The sequence below is a fragment of the Lates calcarifer genome, linkage group LG21 (assembly GCF_001640805.2).
Source record: "Lates calcarifer isolate ASB-BC8 linkage group LG21, TLL_Latcal_v3, whole genome shotgun sequence".
Lineage (NCBI taxonomy): Eukaryota > Metazoa > Chordata > Actinopteri > Centropomidae > Lates > Lates calcarifer.
In genome coordinates, this window is record NC_066853.1 from 19371082 (window position 1) to 19395079 (window position 23998).

At 38.5% G+C, this 23998-nt stretch overlaps 1 protein-coding gene across 4 annotated transcripts in view; it reads left to right on the plus strand.

Annotated features, from left to right (window-relative positions):
• The window catches only part of tenm4 (teneurin transmembrane protein 4), a 194556-nt gene that overhangs the window by 93396 nt on the left and 77162 nt on the right, over positions 1–23998 (plus strand). For all 4 annotated transcript variants that reach the window (XM_018665540.1, XM_018665541.1, XM_018665543.1 and 1 more), the window contains exons 6-7: positions 12987–13208; positions 22284–22533. In XM_018665540.1, coding sequence (XP_018521056.1) covers positions 12987–13208; positions 22284–22533 — 472 coding nt within the window. The remainder of the gene's footprint in view (positions 1–12986; positions 13209–22283; positions 22534–23998) is intronic.

Here is a 23998-nt window from a genome sequence, read left to right on the forward strand (position 1 = left end):
GAAAAATACATAAATGCATGTGAGATACAAAGTCATTTTTTATCATGCTTGTGTACACATTATCTTCCTATGTATTACACCTATGTACAGAATATTTTAAACTGAACAACTACACACATAACAAGTATCTTAACATCAAAGCACCTTTGAGCATGCAGAGACACAGCAGAATCAAATGGTAAAGTTTGAGAGGATGCGGATGACAGGTGTCTTTGACAGTAACTGCACAACATTTGCGCTTCTTTATATTTTGAACTTGAAAGCAGTAGTTTGAACCATGTGGAATACATGATCATCAATGTGATAAAGACGATTATCTGTGAGCGTAACTGTATGATTTGCAACACTTTTGCTCTCAGGGTTTGTCAGTTGTGCAGGATTCAAAAGAAGATGAACTAAATAAAGGGTTAGTGCACACATAGGATTTTCATACACAGAAAGACCCTACAATTCCAAAACCTTGTTGTGCTGGACAGCTCGGGTTCTTCCTGGATTATTTCTCCCCAAGTGAAAGTAGCTAGGCACGGTGAAATTTTACAGCCTGTGCATGTTGAAGAAAATAGCTCAGGACATAAGCTTTAGACTTTTTTCCCTCTGCCTTTAGAGGTTCCCCTAAAGTACAGCTGTCACACTGGAAACATTAGTCTTATCTCAGTTGTATAAATTGCCAGCTTCCGCAGCAGGTCACACCAGAGCTGCATTCTCTCTGTCTTCAAACCTCAATGCTTGCACTGTGTGAATTATCAAATTTTGGCATAGAGGCATTTTGGACTATCAAAACAATTTAAGCTGACTTATTACTAGCTGAACACTAATACTGGCTCAGGGTAAGTTGGATGTGTAACAGTTTTAGCATTACATTTAGTGCCAGTGGGAAATGTAGTCTAGGAAAGTCAGGAAAAGAAGCAGTTGTTCCCAAAGTGTCAAGTTAGACAGCGTAATTCAGGAAATAGAAAATGAATTGACTTCTGTCAGTGCCTGATAAGCGGTTACATTAAAAACCATACACTGGTTATATGACCCTACACAATACAACTGGTACATTGCTGAGAAAACAGTATTCTAAGGCTTTTGCAGGCATGAACCTGGAAGGTGAGGATCAAAGAAAAATCTTTTTTCCTAATTTTGTCTGTGTTGTTAAATGCCATTTAAAAAATTGTTTTAGTGTCTGGGAGATTACTTTGATTGTTCACGGGCTATGTAGTGATAGGAAAAACAGCAGCAAGAGGCTGCAAGTTACAGCTTGTTAATGTGCATCACCAAATGGATGCTTGGTACTTTCGATCCTGCATCAGACTTTAATTGTTGTGGTTTATTAATTGTATTCAGTTGCCACCCTTGTAATGGACTGCGTCGTCTTTTTGATGTCAGCACTGCTTGAAAGGCAGTGAAGATGCAGCATTGATGAATTGAAGGGGAAGAGTCTCCTATCCTAATGCAACCTTGGACTCTGTGATGATATTTATTTAGTTTAAACCTGAAAATGTGCAACTGCACCACTGTAAAAAGTGATTTGATTAAGGGACCAAAATAAATACAGAAAAAAAAAATGCTCCCAGTGAAGATTTCTGTTTTGTGATTTTAAAATTCATTCCATGTACTGTTATTTGTACAGGGTGGTCCAGTCCGAGTTGTTCAGTGTTGCATGGCCGCTCTGTGTACACAGGACACTAAAGGAGAGGTACTACAGTTGCATTTATGAGTGCAAAAAAGATAAGAAAAACAGGCATTAAATATAAAAAAGCTGTCATTAAAATTGAATGTGAAAAAGAGATGAAATGGGATTAAAAGGAAGTGAAGTGAAAAGTGGCTATGCACCCTTCTCTGCACCCGTCCAAGAGGAGTGTGGGAGAATATAAACTTAATCATAATATACCTTTTAGAACTTTAATTAGTCTTAAATACTAGTTAAAACATATATTTAACAAAGACGCATTTGATTATGAAAATTACCAACAGGTAATAATACAACTTATAGCCTGAGCGCAATAAATAAAGGATTTGAAATGGATCAGCCTTTGTGGAGCTGCTACTGATCAATTAAAAATTGACTGGCCCCATTCCTGATCCTGCAGATCAACTCAGGACATCCTGAGTATAAAAAACAAAAAACTTCTATTCAAAAAGAACCAAAATGTCAACACAAACTGATAAACTTGATTGACTGAGCTAAGTAAGGTAAGACTTTTTTTGTGTGTGTGTTTAACACAACTCAGACATTATACAGTAATGTTTAATTCTCTTCTGTTTATAAGAGTAAGTTTAGAGGTCTCAAAAACAATCCGCTTAAAAACAACATATTGCAGGATGTTGGTACTCCTGACTACAGCTACCATTATCAAAATTAACATGTGAAAGAGTAATGTTCAGTAATCAGCAATCAAACATATTTTTTAAATTCCCATTCTGATTTACTACTGGTTGACAGAGTATTAAAGGATAATTCTAGTGTTCATGTTGTTGCCCAGCTCCAGTTGCTAGGATTCCATCTACCCCAGGCAACTTCATTTCTATTTATCGCCTCAGTGGAAATTTGGAATTGAAACTGGCTTAGCTCATTCTGACCAAAGCCTCCACAATTATGCTCTGGGAAAGGTGTTTTCTGTCTGCAATTGTTATCTTTTATTATTGCATTCTTGCCATTACAGCTGTGTTGGATGCATATTTGGGATTTATGTCAGGAAAGACAATTAAGAGATGCACTTGAATGGTTACAAAATGTTGATACTAGATCAGGATTCCCAGTTCTGTTAATGCCATTCATTCAAAGTCATCCCTGTATTACTCTTAAATTATTTTAACTATTATAAACAAGCCTTATTTGCCATGACTCTCAGTGGCTTTTATCATGCTATGAATTATATAAGCACTTAGAAATGCAAGCCTCTTGACAGCATGTATTTTAGATAGCCTTTTGAACTGTCATGCACTCAGTGAGAGCTGGGAGGCACACACAAATCAATTCTTTAACACTGACAAAGTGTCTGAAATGAAAAACAGTGGGCTTTTATGTAAGCTATCCGGAGAACATGATGAGAGGAGGGAATAATGTTTTGACAGAGGTGTACTCCTTTAACATGAAAGTATACATTTTACCATGGTGTTTAAACACAAAATAGCAAATTTACACAAATGAAGCAAAAGGTGGCCCTCTCAATGCTCAGAGAATTCCCACCCTCGGTCTCATAAAATTTTGAATCCAGAAGAAAGTTTGGAAGATGTAAAGGTTTTCAGTTTTTTTGAGCAGTGCTTTAGCTCTTTATTGTCTTTTATTGGGAATGTAGTTCTTACTTAAGGGTATACTTTAGAATTTTATTAGGCCAGGCCTAAAATGCGCTGAGGAATGACAGGATGGGGATGGTGCCATCTTTGTTCAGCAAGGCCCCAGGCAAGCCACATGTAGCCCTAATGAGTCGCTTACAATTTCAGGCTCCGCTTGCTCTCAAACACCAAAAGTAAACTTTTGTCTTTTTTTCCCCCCACTATTCGGGGACCTTAAGAGGATTGTGGGGTCATTATTTATTCATGTCATTGTGTTTATTCACCAGCCTCTGTGTGTGATGGGAGAGGGAATAGAGCTGCTAGTGCAGACGGAGTAAAAGCTGATAATTATCCACTATTAGCATTGTTTTTTCAGCCATAGTTTAAGTCGCCTCAGTTGATGATCGGGCTATGATAGAGGCCCAGAAACATCCATTTAAAGCAGATTACCATGTGCACGTCTTTGAAGTATGGAATCCTCTGCAGAGTACTCGCTGATTGCGTGTGGATGCATTTTTAAGCCTGTTATTACACCACATTTTCTGTGCTGCTGGAGAAGATACTCTGTCATGATGTTGGTCATAAACACTCACATTGACCAGGAGATCCCTAAAAACAGCCATCACATGCCTGCAGGATGTTGTTAACAGGCAGAGGTGAGGAGATTGGAACCTTTACTTTTTATCCTAGAACAAAGAAAGCCCCAGGGATGCTTGAATGGGGCTGCGTGGAGGGATTTAGCAATGTCAGGCTGCATCAGAACTAACATTGATTCAAAAGACCAGTGAAATAAAGTGCAAAAAAAAAGGGGTTTGGGTCTCAAAGACTAAGGAGTCTTGAAAATAGTTCAATTAGTGATTATGCAGTTCTAAAAGAGCAGTATAAAAACTTGCATCAAGTTAAGCTGTCTTGACATGGTTCAGCTGGTCTACACATTGTGGATCTCCAGTTATTATACAGTAGGTGTCCACTGAACAATTTTTATGAGTAAAAGTAAGTTGCTGCTCTTGGACTTTTCTATGAAGCTTGCAGTGCAGCAGCAGTGAGGTTTCTCCTCAAACAGAAGAAATTTCCATTCATTTCGTTTAGGATTTCAATTTCACATTTCCAGTCTGATTCATTCTGTTTGTCACAGAGAAGTCGAAACAGATGGTGTCTTTCGGCTGGATTGCAGGGCACACTGTCTCTCCATCACAGAGAAATAGAGTGGACTGAATAGATGAGACTGGCAGAAGCCAGGCAGGGATGTGGGTAGAGGATGACTGGGGAAGGAGTCTATGCTTATAATCACCCAGAGAAGAAATGCCATCTCTAGACTCAGTCACTCTGGCCTCCTTTTCATCTTCCTAGGTGATACTCACTGGCATCAGTATTCTGCTGTGTGTTAAGGCTTGTGTGCTACTGCTACTACTTTTTTTCTGAGTTGGAGACTTCCCTCCTCCTCCATACAGATCAATAGATTAGCACTGAGTGATTACATCCTTATAATAGTGTAACAAAGAGGAGTGAGGGATAGATGTTTCATGTTTCTGGGACCCATGGACTGTGAACATGCTTATGGAAATCGTGACAACTGCTAATTTGATCTAAATCATTCATTTCCAAGCTGTTCTGCAGGAACCACAATATCCGCAGTTGTGACCAGAGATTTTTTGCTTGTTTTCTGGATTTATAATAGCCATCCATTTCTAATTTGGCATTCAACATCTCTTCAAGAGTGTACAGTAGTTGTAAGTAATGGATGCTGGGTTTTAAAGTGCTGATAGAAATGCTGTGGGTCAGCCTTAAATGGAATTGTGCCTTGTGTGGTAATGCTTTTTTATTACACGCAAATATAATTTCCATTTTCTCAGTAATGGTCAGGCCTGTCTGTAAAAAAACATTTACGAGTGTTTACAATTTGTTTTGAGCCTTATCATACATTATGTTCACTCTCCGTTATTATGATATTGATTCCTAGCAGGTAAACGGCACCGTCAGAGAAATTTTTTATCATTTTTCCAATGTTGGTTCATAGAAGCTAATTTCCCACTTCCTCTGCAAGTGTTTCTGCTTGTGCTTTTCATTGTGTAGTTTGGGGGAGTGTCAGACTATGTGCAGTGCCCTGTAGATTTGCAGTTTGCTTGACAAATTAATGAAATTGCATCATGTCAGCTGGGGAAATTCTTGTAACCCTGCAGCATACATTAAGAGTAACCTAGTGTAGATTGTGTAAAATCAACCAAAAGCTCAATTTAGCTTTAATAAACACATGAAAAAATGACGCATATGTTTGCAATGCAGCTTATCACTTGCATTTACTGTATTAGGCTTATGACTTTTTCAAAACCGTCCCTTTGAGCTGAACACTGTCTCATTTGTTTTTTGTGTTGTTTTATAATGAGATGAGATCACCTATCAAGTATTAATTTCATAAAAGGCTAGTTATGGCTTGCAGCTGTGCAATAGAAAACAATTATGTCAATTTGGGAATCCTAATAATGCAAAAACCAGAATGAAGCCATCATGTTTGTGTTGCCTGCAGAGGCCTGATATCAATGTTATGTGAACACAGACACCCATAGCTTTAAAGCACATAGGTGTCTTCTCAAAATACTAAATACAAAAAAACATAATTAATTTCATAAATTCTCAAGCACACCCATGATTTTAGCTACTTCAAGCCACAGATAATTGTCAGATAAACATATGTGAATTCAGTGGCATCTCATCAAGTACAAGCGTTTAGGATACATTCTATTTAATTAAATTTTTAATTTAAACCCTGCCTTCTAGTAAAGTCCATCACCCATATTATTCATATGTGTTCAAGTAATGTTCTGCAGAAAAAAGTGTGCCTCTAGCCATTACAGGGAAAATAGAGATTAAAATTATATATTTACACCTAAGAATGGTGTACATATATATTTCATTTATATATTTAATAATAATTTTTTTTAACCCTGTCAGCCTTAATGTCCCACTCTGTGTGTGCAGTTGACATCATTTGTCATTTATCATTGATCAGCTGCAATATCTTCATCTGTTTTTGCATTGTGTTTTTATTAGACAGTAGAAAAATTAAAGTGATGATTATGAACATTAAGAGTGACAAATAGTTATCAGTAAATTTGGCAGGACATACAGTATGTGGTTCCCTCTGTCATGAAAAGTGAGCTAAGAATCATAGCCTCACAGGCCAGAGCAGAATGTACAAAACAAATCAGCCCACCAGAATGAATTCTTCTTTGCCTTAGAACTACTAGTTAAGACACCACGTACTCCAAGTCCAATAGTCAAATGGGGTTTAATGATTGTCCAAATCTGCGGTTTGATTCAGACCCTGATTTTTGAGCCAAGGTTTAGTGAACAGTGAATTACATACCTGAAGTAAATATCCTGTAAATCTGTTAGCAGCAAAAAACAGTCTTGCTTACTGATTTGCCTACAATGCCCTAATACAGTGAAAAATATTAAACCATGAAATATCAGATGTTGACAGTACATAGTCTACAGTCATGTCACCCAACCCTAGCCATCGCCAGTATGTTGGTCTGTTAGCCAGTATTCGCCCCATCTTTCATGTCACATTGCAAAGAATACCTCTACAAGGCTTTATTTCCTTCAGTCACAAAGACATTGAATTTCTAAGACTGTCAGTAACACAAAGGCGGGACTAACACTGCCTCTCTACAGTCTTTGAAGTTCAATCCAAACCAACAACAGTGATATTGTAGGCAAGAGGGCACATTTAATCAGTCATGGCAGAGCTGAAATACTGCCAGTTAGAAAAAATCAAAAAGGGCATCAAGTCTCCTTTCATGGGTTTAGCAGCTCTAAAGCCTTTGTATCGCATGACATTTCCAGGACAACTTGATCCTGACTAGTGAACATTTGTGTTGCACACTGTAAACATGGCCACAAGAGCTAAGCAGCAGCACATCATTAGGGGGACAAAGTTGGAATGCTGAAAAGGGGATTGATGATGTTCAGGCAATTTAAAAGCTATTAAATGTCCAATTAAGGTACCTTGTCGGCCAAAGTACCTTGTAGGCAAATATAACTCAATTAATAGACCATTATTTGCATTAGGTTTGGCATAATAAGCTTCTCCAAAAAACCAACTGTTTTCTTTTCCACTTTCAACAAAATTACAATATGTCCTTAATGCTTTATAGCAACACTCACACTACTGTATAAATTAGTTATTATGACTTAGTGTTCTAGTCTAAACAGCATGAAAACTCATGGTTCATTTTCACCTTGAACCACACAGTACACTCTGCTCATGATTCATTATGATTACTTACCCTGTAAAACTGTTGTCTTGCCCAAGCAGTTACTTAAGGATTGCATGCAGGATTAGCCTTAACAATAGGCATACATTTATAACAAGGTCCTGAGGATGCCATAGTCTCCAACACTTTGACTGTTATATATGATATGACCATTTAATAATGTGTGCAAAAGAACACAGACGTTTGTGTGGTGATTTTGCAACAGCCTGGTGCATGTTTTAATCAAGATTACCATTAGATCTGGCGTGCATAATCACCCTTTCACAATGTGTGCCACTCAAATTAGAAATTGCAGAGGGAACACATACCTCCACATACCACCTTCAGATGACTCCAAAGAGAGTTAATCAGCTGAAAGGATAGGCCTCCATACATGAAAGCTGTTTTGGCTGACAGATGCTGGTAAGAGTCAGACATTAATCTTTAGCGTGCCTCCTTGGCATCGCTCCCATAATCAAAATTTTGAAAAAGAATCTGTGCAATTAGATGTCTGCTGATTGAAGAATGTCTAATGAAAGTGAAGCAGACAAGAAAAACATACATAAAATTGGTCTGTGTGATTCTGGAGAGAGTTAAAAAGATGTACCTTCACCAATTAGTGATGCGAATACCACGGAATATGCAAGCAACTGTAGTGTGCCGTTGACTTAGCCTGAGCAGACAGACTGAGGAGGGCGCAAAATGTTGTGAATTTTCTCACCTAAACCACCAATGCACTGCTCTGCTGTTTGCCAGTGACACCAAAGGGAGCGTCACGAGGGAAGTGTCAAACAGCAGCTCACTGGCAACGTTCATTGCAAAATACCAAGGAACAAAACCCACTGCACCTTAGGAAATATCTACTTCGTACCATGCACCATGTGCTCGCACAAGAATAAGACCGTACATTTCACTGTGACCCCCACACTGAGAACAGTCACAAGAGCAGGAAGGATCTGAATATTCACAGTCTGCAGTCAGTATAACATTCAACAGAGTCAAAACAGCTGAAAATATGACAAAAGCTTTAAACATGCCATGACATCTTGGAGTGAATCCCACTCCTCCTACATATGGATGACAAAACTGGTGCCAAGAGCAAATTACGCAACATTTCACTGATCTTCCAAAGACAAACTGCCAACCTTTCACACACCCCTGTACTATTACGCAACTATCCAAGTCAATTTGGTAAAGCACAACATGGCGTCATTTTATATTAATATAATAGTGAAGATGTGAATGTAGCATTAGCATTTAATAAAAGTGCTTGTATCTTGACTACATTAATCCCACATGCAGACCATTGTGCTCTGTGGTAAAATGGAGTTTCAATTCAATATGCATTTTACAACAAGAGTAGCAGTGTGATGATGAGTCATTCCTCTGCATCCTGTATGCTTTTTATGCTACATGGTATTGGTTGATTTAACAGGACGGATGCCAAGATGTTTGTCTTTTCTCTTCACTGTTCATCTGTAAATATGCCACTTTTTTTAAATATATGCTGCCCGCAGCTGTAGTCCTTGAGCAAACAGATAATTCCTGCTGTCACCGTGGAGTCACACGTCTGCCTCACCTTGCTAGGTATTGTGAGTGTGCAGTACTAAGGTAGTCATGGATCTTATTTACCCTGTTGTCATTTGAAAAATGATGACATTTATCTCTTTGAATATATCTGGGTTTCTATGTATAGCCTCAGAACTTATAGCAGTTAGAGGCAAAATGAGAATGATTAGCTTAGTTTAGAGAGAGAAAGAGAATTAAAAATCAGGACTCTCCAGATGAGAGATATAGTCTCTTCTCACTCGATTTTCTTTTCACTCAATAACATCTTCCCTCTAAATTATATTCTCTATTTACCTGATTTCATTTTCACTCCCTTAGCAAGAGAAGCCTCCTCAAACAAGGGTATTTTTTAAATACAAATTTTTATGTGTACGTTCGTACAGTGTTAATGACCAATTCTGCCTTTCTCTCACGCACAAACTTTATCATTGTGATTGGGCTCATCATTCCCAATGCTTGATTCTGCATTAAAGTCCCTATATTAATAATTGCAGTTACTATGGGTGTATGTAACTTAAACAGTAAGGCAGTGCTGAAGTCTTTTGTAGTTTTGTTATGAAGCTATATGATTACATTGCTTACATCTTAGGTGATGTTAAAGGTGTGAGGTACAGTAGCTTTAAGCAGTTGTAAGGCATGCTGTAGATACAAATGTGCAATAAGAGTGTGCTTGAATGCTGATGTTGAAGGCAAAACATGTTTTGTATTCATGCTTCTATTAGCTTATAGTTTGCCAATAATGGAAATTTCCATGGTCTTTTCAATGATTTAGCCTTTCAGATGTCAGAAACTAATTCTTTGTGGTTTGGGAAAGTCAAATGACAATATATAACATGAGGCATTAGAGATTTGTGAACCAGTGTTTCTTTGTATAAGCTGCCAAGGTAGCTACCCCTTTAATATCCACAGTTGTATTAAACACCTTCAGAAAATCCTGTCAGTTTTATGGTAATAGTGAATTTACGTTTTTACTTTTTTTCATATGCTAAAACAAGCCTCAAGTTAAGAGATCTATAAATGATTGCTCAATCAAATTTCCAAAAAAGAACATTGCAATATATTGTTATGTAATATTATATATCCACCAATATTAAATATCAATTTTCCATATTGCCCAGAACTACTTTAGGTCATTATGTTTAGTTTGCTTTGCAGTTGCTGCATAGTTGAAAATATCAGAGACCACAGCAGGAGAAATTAATCTGTGATCAAATAATCACATTCTCTATCTCTGAGACAGCCATTGCCTGCCTGTCAACATTCATGTGTCCTCTCAAAGTTTTTTAGTGCAGCATAGAACACCTGCTTTCTTATTTACTGTAAGTGTTGGGGTTGTAAAAAAATACTGATGCATAGCTGTCCTCCCACATTCAAGTTTCTGCTGCTGTTCTGCTTCTGTCTCCTAGTAGTACCACATACTGTTATCATTTTTCCCTTGAAAATAAATGTCATTCTTTGAACTGGAGCATTGATGTAAAGTTTACATCTTTTGAATTGTAGTTTCCTGAACCATTTTTGTTATGTTTTACAGCATACCCTGTAGAACTCTAATACTTTTTAAAATGTTGTTTTCTTCTTTTTTTTTTTCAAATTCATCTCAAAATTAATGTAATTTCAAGAATCATCTTTGGATTAAAATTTTACACTCATTCTAAGTGACTTAAAGCATCATCATAAGAACATCTTTATATTCCCAAATGTATTACAAGATGTATCTAGCATTTTCTCTTGGGAGAGAGTGTTGCAGTAAATGCTACATTATCATTAGCAGTAATTCTCACCTTCAGATCACAGTCACCAGTCCCTTTAAATTGATTGCTAATGAGCTGATTACGACCTTTAATTCAGTGAGCAGTGGTCTATGTTTGCAGTCAGGCCAAAGACACTGGCACTTCCTGAAGCTGTCAGGAACTCAAGCAGCAGTGGATGGTCTAGGGGCTCCTAAGTAAAGGTCCCCTTTTGCTGCAGTAATATAGTGATTGAAGGCGAAGTCAATCAGCTCTGGCAGCCAGAGAAACTTCTCTGGCTATCTCAAGTTGTGGCTCCCCGCCTTGCAGGGGCCCTGACTGTCTGTGACTCGGAGTGTGTGTAGCTTAGGCATGAACTGCACAAGCCAGTATTAATTAAACACAGAGAGACAGTAAAACCTTTGTGCACAAGACTAATGGCTGCTGAGCATGACTACCTTGACCTCATTTAGGTTATGACTTTGACCATTTTTAGAGGACTTTAATCTTTTCTTGTCTCATTGATGAATTCTCTCTCTGAGGTAAAAGCTGTAATATTCAGTCAGGGGGCCTGGTGCAGCTCAGATTTGTCTTTCATGTCAAGATTTTCAATCTTGTCTCTGGTCTTTTATAGCGACAGATACTAGCTCAATGAGTGGTACTCAGTTCAGCAGCAGAGTGTTTTGACACTTGCTAAATGCGGTGTCTTAGATGTATACGAGGGATTCTGGGAATGACTGTAATGATGCTGTTTTCAACAGCTCCTCTCCCGATTGTACGTTGCTGTATATTCAAGCACAACAGTGTCACAGTCATTAACCCACAGCATGGTGACTGTGCCTCTGCATCCATTACTGCACTGGCATTAGAGGGTTGAGAGAGAAATGAAGTGTGTGGTGTGAAGTATATATAAAGCACAAACTGTGACTCTCTTGGGCAGTGGACATTTGCTGCTTGTGTAGGGCTGTGGCTGATATGTTAATATCACTAATTGTTTCCTAATTAGATGCGAGTCAGTGAGTCGTATTTTAATACTCTTCAGGGATCATTACAGAGTGAGAGGAAATTTATCTCTTCTGATGGATGACAGTCCAGTCAGCAGGAATTTCAACATCAGGACCAATGGACTGATGGGAAGATGGGGAGAGCACTAAACTGATGGCTTTGTTCGCTGCAGTCATGTTACTCAAGTACTCCATTTTCAGCATGGCGCAGAGCTGCATCAAAAGTTAATCATACATTAATAGGAGCTCTGTGGAGATTTAACATTCCATGACAGCATGGGGATTGGAGCCAATAAGCCTTGAAAGAAGAAATTGCATGATATTCATATGTAAGAATTGGGGTTGCATATTGGTATATAACAAGAGGCTATAAATAATCACATCTGTGAATTATTCATATTCTGCTGTTAAGGTGAGTGGCTAGTCTGATCCTTGTGATATTTTGTATATGACAAGTAGGAAAACTGAAATGGACACAGAGTATAGAAAAAATAGGAAGGATTGGTTCAGGTTGGATTCATTTCTTGGCTGGCAGGGGCTATATGTGTTCCCAAAGGAGGCGGTATTAACAACTCCGCCATATCTAGAAACATATTCATATGCCTGCTGCACAGTGCACAAAGCTGCTGGTGTAATTTTTGTAGTTTGGAGAAATGCACTTATCTTAGATAGTCTTTTCAAAACAAATTTAAAACTGAGAGTGTCTAGAATTTTCTTATTTGTATCTTACTAGCTCTGTCTGACTTCATATGCTCTTGTGCTATATATAGACTATGCTTTGATATATGCACACACACTAACCAGTCAGCTTTTTTTTAGGATTTGAGCATAGTAATCGGGAATTATTCTCCTTTTTAGTGTTTAGCATCCCAAAAAGGGGTTTTGTTGTTTTTATTTCTCTAAACCAGTGCCAGGCGTTTGCCTTTTCTATTCTGTCTCAAAGTCATTTTACTTGTTTGTATTGTTCCTCCCAGCTGGGGTGAGGTGGCGGAGACAAAGGCAGATGTGTCCCTGTTTGTTTTTGAAGTGTCAGAATTAAGTCTTGCATGCGTGTGTATGTGTGTGTGTGTGTGTGTGTGTGTGTGTGTGTTCTACTCCTATGTGATGTTGCCTGTGTTTGGGTGTGTTTCATTTCCCCCCCATGTGTTGTCTCTGTTTGTGGTCCACAGGTCCTCCGCTGCATTGTTCATCCGCCTCCTCCTCCCCTGTTGAGCAGCTCCCATACCCTCCCCCTTCCATTGCAGCCAATGAGAGCCAGGGAGGGTTGCTAGGTAACTGTGCGGCTCAGCCAGCCCAGGACTCTGACTCTGAGGATGAGTTTGGCCCCAATTCATTCTTAGTTAAAACTGGCTCAGGGAACCTGTATGCTCCTGCCACTGCAACTGCTGATGGTGAGTTGGTTTTCAAACTACTGTTGCTTTCTAGAGGTTAGCCTTCCCCTGCTCCTGGACATGTTGTGTTGTAGGTCATGCAGATGGCTATTGGCAAGAATATGTCCCTTTATTTCTGAGCACCATGAGTGAATGCAGAAACTTTGAGTCGATATGTAGCCTCAGGAAATGCACAGAACTCTCTGAAGTAAGGTCTGCAAAGTTCAGAGCCTCATTCAAAGAGATGGACAATTTTGGTTCAGCAGGAGTTATTTGTCACAGATATTTCTCTTCAGTTTCAATGTGTGCTGGTGGGAGTAACCATCTACAATCCCTCTACAGAATTTTCAGTAACAGCAGCCTGCATGCATCCTCCGCACCTCAGGTAGGAAATAAGCAAGAAATAAAGACAGGTACTTCATACCATGTGCAATGTAGTCCCTGCTGTATCGTCATATATTACTGCATGATCTGACTCCTTCGAAGTTATATTAAAAACAGCGTTAGCCCAGGAAAGGCATACTGTAGTTTTAGATTTTGATAACTCTGGCCGTGCTTCTCAAGTTAGATTAGGTTTGAAAAAGCCACATGTGGTTCCTCATTAATAAATGTCAGCTCTTCATTCCTCTTGAAATACTCAGTGTCTCCTGCTGTTGGCTTAACGTTCATTCAGACTGACAGAGTGACATTTGCACTCAAACTGGAAACATGGTGTTGACAGCTGAAAAAAAATCCAGTCACTGTAAAACATGTACAGTAAATTTACCAAGCAGCAGTCAGAGTGTGTTACACATTGTATCAGCAGTTAACTTACTTATTTTGTTATCATGAAGATTTTATTTGACTTGTCACAATGGGCACTAATGAACTGTGTGTGGCAGACAATATTGTTAGGCTGCTCTATGGGGTGAAACTGTGTTGTTGAGTTGATGTAATATTATTTGTTTGTTGCCTTATAACCAATTGTTATAGATTCATAGAACCTGGTGGATTCATTACCGGCTCGACCTTGATGCTAACTAATTCAGTGCACTTTGCTTATAACACCACAAAATCTCAATGCATGGACAATAAGATCATTTCAAGAATTTCCTCAAGGTAACCTCAGGAAACCAGATTTATTATTACGTTCACAAAATGTCACATTTGGAAGTGTAGCAGGTTATATATTCTTGTTTATGATCCATCTACATGAAAATACAAAATGTTGTCATTCAAACTCAGCTATTTATGCCTCACATCCTCCATAACTCATCAATTTACATGCTGAATAAGGCATTTTTTGATATCTGAATGTGGATGTCTTTTGTCTACAGCAACTACTTGCCTCTCCCACTGGCACCGCAAGCACAGAACAAAATAAAATGATCTAAATAATTGATCAAGCTTACAAGTTAACTACCCAAAGGGTTGAATTACATCAAACTCCAAAGTGCCCCAGCTGCCTGCTCAGAAAGCCTGGAGAATGAGTTATTAATCCTGCTGCAAATCTCCCCCCTAATTCCACAGTAGCAACAAGCTGGTCACCCAGCAGTGACATGACTTAAGGGGACATGGGTGGGGGGGTGGGGGGTGGTGGCCTTTACCGCGGCAGATTTGTCTCATAACAATGACACTGATTTGCATAGGTACAGCATTTAGGTTGGCCTCAGGCTGTCAGTAAGGGGTAGGAGAGGAATGAGAAGGAATATCCCCAGCTTTAGTAGCTACCTTAGTCATCCTCAGGCTTTGTAAAACTACAGCATGTTCCTGTGTGGCTCTTGCTGGTGGGTGCAAAGCCTTTTCCCACTTTCATATCTCAGAAATATCAAACCAGTACTCTTTATATTGATGCTTTTGTACACTCGGAAGACCTTTTACCTAGTTGGCGTCACATATAAATAAATAGTAAATTAGGCAAAAGTAAGCTTTTCTTTGAGACTGTTCTTTGACATTCTTCATTATTTACTTTCAGAAAATCTTTGACAGTTAGGAGCCAATTACAATCAGTAAGAGGGAAGCAAAAAAGTCTCCACCATTCGTTCACTTAAACCACCTAATGAGCCATGTAAGCTTGCTCCGTGCATTTTCCACATCACATCCAAATACTTCATAAGCTTGTAGATTTTGTTCATTCAGATCTGCATATTTTTTTATTTTTGGTTAAAATCTGTTTTACTCTTTCACTCCAGTGAGCAACACAATATACTCCCATTGGCTGTTCCTCAGAGCAGCCACCTGAATTTAATGAAAATATAAATTCTAATACAGTTGGTTCAGTAAAACAGAAATGACCATTTGTGTGGCTAATCCTGATTTAAGTTGGATACTATTTTGTATTTTTTAGCATTTGCCTTGTTCAGTTTTGTGTGTAGATTCTCACAAAGTCTCTAAATGTCTCTCTATGTAAATTACTTCCAGACCCCAAAGCTTTTTGTGGCATATAATATATGTAACTAAATAAGTCTATCAACCCAGGCTGGTTTCCCCATTTCAGGGAATGAAGTGACTTTGTTAACACTTGTTAAGTCTATCATGACACCGTTTCCAAACCTAATTTTGTCAAGGTGACAGACCAGAGTGATTCCAATAGGTTGTGGTGTGGGCTTGTCATACAGAACAGGGTTATGGACACACAGCTACGTAGCCAACACAATTAAACCAAATTTCCTGAATTGTCTAATTAAATATGTGGAAAATGTATTTCTGTTTCATGAAGGTGTTTGAATTCAGGTTGAAAATAGGCCTCATGTTGCCAAATATCATATAATCTGGAATTAAGTATGCATCTCAGGTTTTCAGTGGGAATTACATGAGCAAAAAAAAAGTTAATTCAAAAGCCACCACGGCAAAAATGACTGGAATATCAAATCAGATCTCTATGACATACAGGTCAGTTATTGAAGAAATATTCAAATTCAGGTTTACACGGTGCAGGAAACATTTACTTTTGTATTGTTGGTAAATAACCAGAGAAAAAAATGTATGCCTAAAATAATTGGCTGACAGTGTATCTGTTGCACTGGAAAAACAGGTGGCTTTTTATCACTTCAGATTACATTTGCTCAAGGTCATCTTTGAGCCCACATACAGGACTTAAAATGTTCTGCTGGATTTTGAATAAGTAAATGCTTTCAGCAGCATATCGTTATTCACATTAGTAGCCTCCAAGGCAGCAGTGTTTATTTATTTTTTTTTCGGGATCCTGTTTTCATTTGGAAGAACACTGAGCCAGGGTTTCTGTGAGGCAGATGAGGCTGCTCGCTGAAGCCTGCAGTTCTTTTGTGGAGCATGTGTTTCACTGTGGCCCTCGGCTTTCTCTGAGGGGCTTCTTCCTGGGGAGACTGCCAGTGGGAGCCCGCTGCCACGCTGAGCCGAAAGATCTGAGACACTGCAACCTCCCCAACATTAGCATCTCTTAATGCAAAACAGCATGGGGTCGCCCAGTGTTGGCTTTCAGTGCAGCCTAGCTCCCCGGTGAAAGAGCCAACACACCGCAACCTCGCAGCTGACCAAGCAGGAATGCTGAGCTGGTTAGAGGGCTTGGGGACGTGGTTGTGCGTGAATTCAAATAAGTCTTCATTTGAGCTGCTTAATCATCCCCCCATGTCTGCAAGGACTGGGGGAAATCTGGTTAAAAGAGGTCACAACAGAAAGTAATTTAACCACAGACACTATGAGGAATGAAACTATCTCAGGCTAAATAATAAATTAATGAGCAGCACATGGCATTCCCATGCCATGTCCCTGATTTCCAGATATGTGAGATTTCAGTCTTGAGTTGACATATCAAAAGGAATCCATTTCTCTTGATATTGATGTTGAGTTATCAATGAACTGGAGCCAACAGACAATTTGTCCAGTGCCATTCAACTTGCTGTTTGTCAGTGCACAGAGACCATGGATAATGCATTTTGCATACCTACATATCTTCTTTTCATTGACATAAATTGAGATGCATTACTTTCATTCCATGATAATTGCAGACCATCTGTGCCCTCTAACAAAATCTTCAACCTCTTGATGGATATGCAGCAGAGTGACACACAGAACAGAGCATACATAACCACTTGTCTTGTTCTTGCTAAGGCAGCTCAAAAACTGACAGAAAATCCATTTGATCTCAGGGAGGGAGAGAGAAGCATATGCCCAGACTGGTCCTAATGGATTAGGTTGCAAACTGTGGTAAGCCATAGTTTTTTTTATTATTTAAATTGTTTTATTTTTAAATATTTTCTGCTTTTGCAAGGGCTCTTATAACTATTTTTCTCCACATGCACTTAGAATAAATAGTATGAAACTAGTTCTTTTCTAGTTTCATACCTCATTTGGTGTCCTCAGTGGAAGCTGGTGGCAGGATTTTATACAATGGCTGTTTTTTCTTTTTCTCCTCCAGTTAGTAATGAAGGTGAACTCGTATTTTGGATTCCAGAAGGTCTTTTTCCCCTTATTCCCATAGAGACAAACAGTGGAGAACTGAGCGTTATACCCACCATGTGTTGTTTGTGGTACCTGTTACCTCTCAAATGAGTACAGAAAAGACAGCTAGTATTCCCGTATGGCTCTTCCCTTCAGACTTTTCTAATGGTGTAGGAAGCAGCAGGGCCGGCAGAGAGAACCAGCTTGAGGGAGCCGGGAGAGAGTACAGCTTCACTGCCTTCATGACAAATTCTATTTGTATTTTTATAGACAAATGGTACTCAACTGGAAATTTTGCTCCTATGATTAGCCATAGGGGCTGTAGCAGTAAGCAAGATTTAATGATTTATCTGGGCACTGGATAGCTTTTGATTAATTCTGTATCGAATGGCTCACACCTCAGTGCGTTGATCGGGTGTCCGGGGCATGTCATATCACTTTATTTCATCAGGTGTGACCATCAGAGCTCTGCGATTTTATCCGCTGTCCTTGTTCAGAAATAGACCTTCTCCCTGGACACTGCACAGAGTGGCAAATTATGTGAGAACTCAGTGTAACCAAATGTCACAGAAATTATGCAAAATATTTTTTATTTAGTGTATGTGTGTGTGTAGATGTCAACCAGTGTAGGTATTTTGAAGGTTTTGAATATTGCTACATATCAAAGTTCCTACATTTATTCATTATTTAAATTTGCCAGTGATAGGTGGAGAGCTACTCCAAGAGTGCAAGTTTACCATTTCTGTGGTTTATAGATAGGTATCAAATAAGTAAGCATTGCACAGCTTACATTGATTGCTCTTGCTGTAAAAACTACAGTCCTGCACAATAGCCACAGTTGCTACCATCTGGTAGCTGAGTATCCAATGAAATATGTATCCAGTGAAATAAAGACTGATCTACCATACAGTTTATTGAGCTGTTTCCATGGCTACCGTAGCTGATTTTTGTTAGGTATGACGTATCCTAGCTGATGTGGAGGATGAGATTTGCAGGAGTACTCCTCAAGTCAGTTTCAGTGTGGTATTTTATATACTCCCACTAACAGGATGTTTGTTTTGGTTTGTTTTGTTTTTTTTTCCTACTAACTCATCTCTTCAGCAAGATAAGTAGTTTTGTTGTTTTATAAATAAGACAGTGTTCAATGTGTTCACTGACACAAGGGAAGTTACTCTCATATAGCAGTTTTCATTCCTGTGCATAGTAGCATTTTATCTGGAATAGCCGTATTGCAGTTAAAACAACCAGGCTATTGGCCAAGTTGAGACCTATGCACCTTTACCAATAAGACAAGTATGACAAGTCCTGAGGTGAATCCGATGAATCGTAATATTTATGACAATTTGAATTACCTATTTCATGAGATTTGTTTATTTGTATCACCTTTGGATACAACTCAATACAGTATGCCCAAAATATGTGTAATCTGTGTATAATAAGTGCATTTAATGAATTCAACATGGACATTTTAGAAATAGAGGGCACTCAGAGAGCACATACAGTAGATCTGCTGAGGCTGTACAGTCCTCTAAATTTGTTATATTTATATTTATATATATATATAATTTATATATACAGTATGTTTCGAAAATTTTATTCTACATTGATATGGATCAGTATCAAAACATGCAGTGATTCACAATCATAAGATACATGTTGCAGATTTTCTTTTAAGTAAGTTCAATAGTTCTCAAGTGAATAGTTAACATGCTTACAAGTCTCACAGAATTAATGTTTCCTAAAATCCTGTATTACAAATCAATCAAACAATAGTAATATGTTCTTTAATCCATTATTGAGTTTTGCATCTGTTAAAATATTTTAAGATTTTTTTTTTGTTTTTTATTTTTTGTTTTTTCTTGAGCACTCAAGTAAGTTACCATTAGTTTTAATTTATTAGTGTAGCTATGTAATACTTCACAAGTTGGCAATTATATTACCATTAGACAGACATTCCTGTAATCTCTCAGGGTGGGGGATGAGGTCCTAGCTAATGAAGTGGCTTTGCCTTAATTACTTGTCTAGCATAGCATCAGGAGGTCTGAACCAGTGCATACATCTGTTGGAAAGAAAAATGAAAACCCACATTCCCAGACTGAATGGATATCTTAAGGCTTCTGGTTTGAATGCCATGTGAAAGTTTGGCTATTGTAGCAAAGCTCCTTTCTCTGTCTCTCTGATAACAAATTAATCTCCTTTTCTTGCCAATTCCGTTGTGCAAAGCAGGTCAATAGAAAACCATTTATTTTTTTTCTGTCCTTTGGATAGTAGTGAATAATTGTTGCTGATTCACCACATCTGTGGGGGTCGTGTTGCCCCGTGCTTTGTCTCATAAACAGTTTTGTTTCTTGTCTTTCTGTTTATCTCTACAGAAATAACCACGACTACTTACGTGGCTGTTGAAGTCAGTTAGTGAATTTAAATCATGATGCAGCACTTATCAAGTTCTTTTTTTCTGTACATGTGCTACTATGTGTTATAATGGTAATGGCTTATATGCGGTTATTAGTTGTTTTTTCCCTGCACTTATTTTTTTTTCATACTTCTGATGTTCAATTTAATTATTAGGTTTAATTTAGAATTAATAAAAATTCTTTGATAATTTCTCAAATTAAATTTAAATATATGTGAATATCTGACCCGCACAGAATTTGGCTGGATATTCTCAAATTACAAAAATATCAATGTCTTCTCCAAATACACAGATTGTATTCATTTGCAAAAGTTATGGTCTGGTCTTAAATCAACAAGCTCCAGTTATAATGCTTTTCAATGCAGAGAGTCGACTTGCAGTAAATAATACTTCTGTTTGATGCTAATGGTATATTGATATATATTGATTTGTCTCTGTGGTATTTTTTGAGGCCATAGTTTGACTCTTCAAATGTATTGCACGTAGAAAAAAAAAGTGTTACCAAGTGCTAACAAAATGAATTACTTGTTGCCCCACATTTGCTAGATCGTCATAGGAAGTAAAGTATTTGTTTACCAAGCAGTAAATGCATTCCAGAGCAATGATGCATTTATCCCTGTGATATATTTCTCTGCATATGTCTGTGCTATCCCTGTATCAAATTAGCATAACCTTATTAATGGCTTTAGGGATCAGGTACATTACCAAGCAGGAGGGAGGTCATCAACAACTGTGTGGTTTTACCACACACCAGTCTATTGTTCATCAGGACTGTGGTGTGCCTCTCTCACAGTGTCTTTGCTAATTACGAGGGCAGCACTGTGCAAAAGTGTGCTCAGTATGAAACCATCTGTCAGTGCGACAGATGCACCCTCTCCAAAATGAAATGAAATAAAAATGATTCTGTCAGTGGTTCATCCTATAAAATTTGTGGACTATATGTAATAGAGTCAGTTTCAGAATCAAGTCTGAAGGTGAAAATTAGTGTTTCTGCTTTTTTGGTGATGGCTAATGGAATGTACAGAATATGAATAGAAATGAGTTGAAACACTGACATATGTGGAAAATAATCAAGACTCCTGTGAAGGATATGCAGGTTTGAAAGGCTTACAGGAAGGAACTTAAGCAGGTGCTTGAGGATTAAATGCACCACACTACATTTTTGTCTTGTTTTTCCTTACTGAGCCACTCGTTAGCACATTACCTGTGAACACAATGGGCTCTCTTTCCATTTTCCCAAAATGCCTCAAGCACTGAAACTTAATGCTTCTTTGTTCTCAGCACAACCGGTTTTGCACCTCAGCAGTTTGTTTATCTGCTTTGATTGACACATGTTGATATGGCAGCTCCATGTTCCTGACCCCTAAAAAATCTAAAATGACTCTAAGCATCTTGACTGGCACAAGTAGATATTGCTTTAATGAAGGAGCTGATTATACAAAATAAGCCTTCTGTGTGCCTATATTCCACTCTTTCTGCTGTAAATTGGCAATTTAGTGTTGTGGATATCTGTGAAATAACAGAAGCTTGCTGCTATAAAGAAAAGCCCCTCTCACTCCCTGTAAAGCCAGGAGTTCATTGATTGATGAATGGCTTAGCAGATGTGGAAATAAATGGATACAGAGTGCACAAGGACATTGGTCTTCTATCTTGTGAAGTGCAGAGAGTATCAAATAGTGCATATAGGACCACTGGGTACAATCTGTTCTTCTAGACTTCATATCTAATAGTTTCAAATCCCATGAAAAGTGACAACAGACCTGGTAAAAGGCCTAAAAAAGACTACACAGACTGAACAGCTTCGATGGCTAAATAAATGTCCAAAAAAATGTCTAAAGAATTGGTCAGTTTCAAGAAGAGACTGGCTTGTCTGTTTACACAGGACCCAGTATCTGGTCTGAGTAAACTGTCACAGGTCTCTGTGGGAGGCAGAGAGCACACTCTGATAGAGACCAGGTGGGAGAAATAACATAAGGACTTTTTAAGAGTGGTTCACATAAGGGCTTTGAAGCTCTTCAGCCGAAATAGTCTTTAGGTGGGATTTATGTGCTGCTGGTGAAACCACGGCTAATCATTTCCCAATCAGAATGTTGAAGGTCAGGGACACACACACACATATGCATTTTCTCAGAAACATTCAGAACCGTCGTCAGTGGTTAAAGTAGATTTGAAATGCCTCCAAGGATAACCAAGATTCAAAAATGCCTCAAAACATGCAGTAAATGAGTTGAATTTTTATCATTTTCAAATTTCTTTAACACATTTCTTTCCTCCTGTGCTTTCAGACGGAGCCTTTCAAAACCACTCTCGGCTGCGGACACCCCCTCTACCACTCTCCCACTCCCACTCGCCCAATCATCAGCACCATGCGGCCTCCATTAACTCCTTGAACAGGGGCAACTACACGCCACGGAGCAACCCAAGTCCTGCTCCCACAGACAGCTCCATTCCTCCTGAGGGTCCTGTCAGTGGTCAAGACTCTGGCAGCGCACAGGACAACTGGCTCCTCAACAGCAACATCCCTCTGGAAACAAGGTACTGTGTAACTTGTCTCCCCTGACGTTGTATAAAGATGTTGCCATCTGTAAGGCTGAGCTTGACCTGGTGCCATTGAACGCAGCTTTTCATGCTGTCTGCTCCATGTTAAATTACCACTGTGCTAACAAGGAGCAAAGCAATAAAATGGAAAATATTCTGCTAGGGGCAAAGGCCTACATTTGTGATGAACATGATTTTGTGGCAAACAAGAGAAAAGTGCTGCTTTTGGGTCTTCGTCTAATGTTAGCAATCCAAACAGTGGAAGCTATTGAGTTTAAACAGCAGAGTAATTATAATCACGTTGGATGTGAAACAGTTCTTGCAAAATTACATTCAGGCTCCCGTGAGCAGGCTTCATAGCTCCTCCACTTCAGCCCAGAGTTTTATTTATGTCATATTAATCAGTATTCAGTTCTCTAGCACGTTTCTCAATAGGAGGCCCTTGTGTGAAGTAGATCTGTCAAGTGTTATTGGAAGAAAGGGAATATCTGTTGGTATTTCTTTGGCTTGGTCTTATTGCAAGGCGGTATGAAATCAAGAATAGAAAGCCAGAATTATCTCATCCCTCCTAATGATCACATTACTCTGGGTAGCAGAGTAAAACTCCCCAAACAAAACTTAACTTACCAATGTGTCTGGGTCACCTGCTGAGCAAATTTAAATAAAAAGCCACGGTTGTTTTGAAGGAACTTAAAATGAATTCAGAAAAATTCTCTCTATTTTGGTGTTTTGACTATTAGAATCTATACAAAAATTTGAAAAACTTTCTTCACACAGTAATCACAGTAATTGTCTATTTAACCACATTGTATTTCTTTCATTTTTTTTCTAAATTAAAAGCAAACAAAACATGAAAATGTTGTAGGCATTTTAATGGGACATTAAGTTTGCTGTTGCACACACTCTCTGTGAGTACAACAGCTGACAAGCAGTTTCTTGTCATATATGATGTTGGGAACGCGCAGTACCACAGTGAATGTGCTATTGCACAGTGATGGATGTCCACAAACACCCAGAAAAGTGTCTGTTAAGCTGTTAGCCAAGTAGTGTTCAGTCTGTTGTTAGTTTCGCTGGTCAGCTCAGATTTAGGTGTCTCAGGGCTGAGGTGTATCAGCATTTCTTTGAGCTCTATTTACTGTGTCAAATCTTCAAATCTTCAATCGCTTGCTCTGATAGTCACTATTTTTCTGACTGCTGAGCTCCTGAAAAACTCCTGAGCTGGAAAGTGTGTTGTGTTACTATGACAGCCAACAACCCTGAGTTGTTGTGTAGTTAGCTGCAGTATAACTGCACTGTTTTTAGTACAATTATTTTGATATTTACTACATGCTATATTTATTACTTTATTCTTCTGCAATAAATTTTATAGCACCCACTTTGGGAACCACTGGTCTACAGTGAATGTATTAAACACATTGTCATTAATGAAACTGTTGTTGACAGGAGAATAGCTAATAGTTAA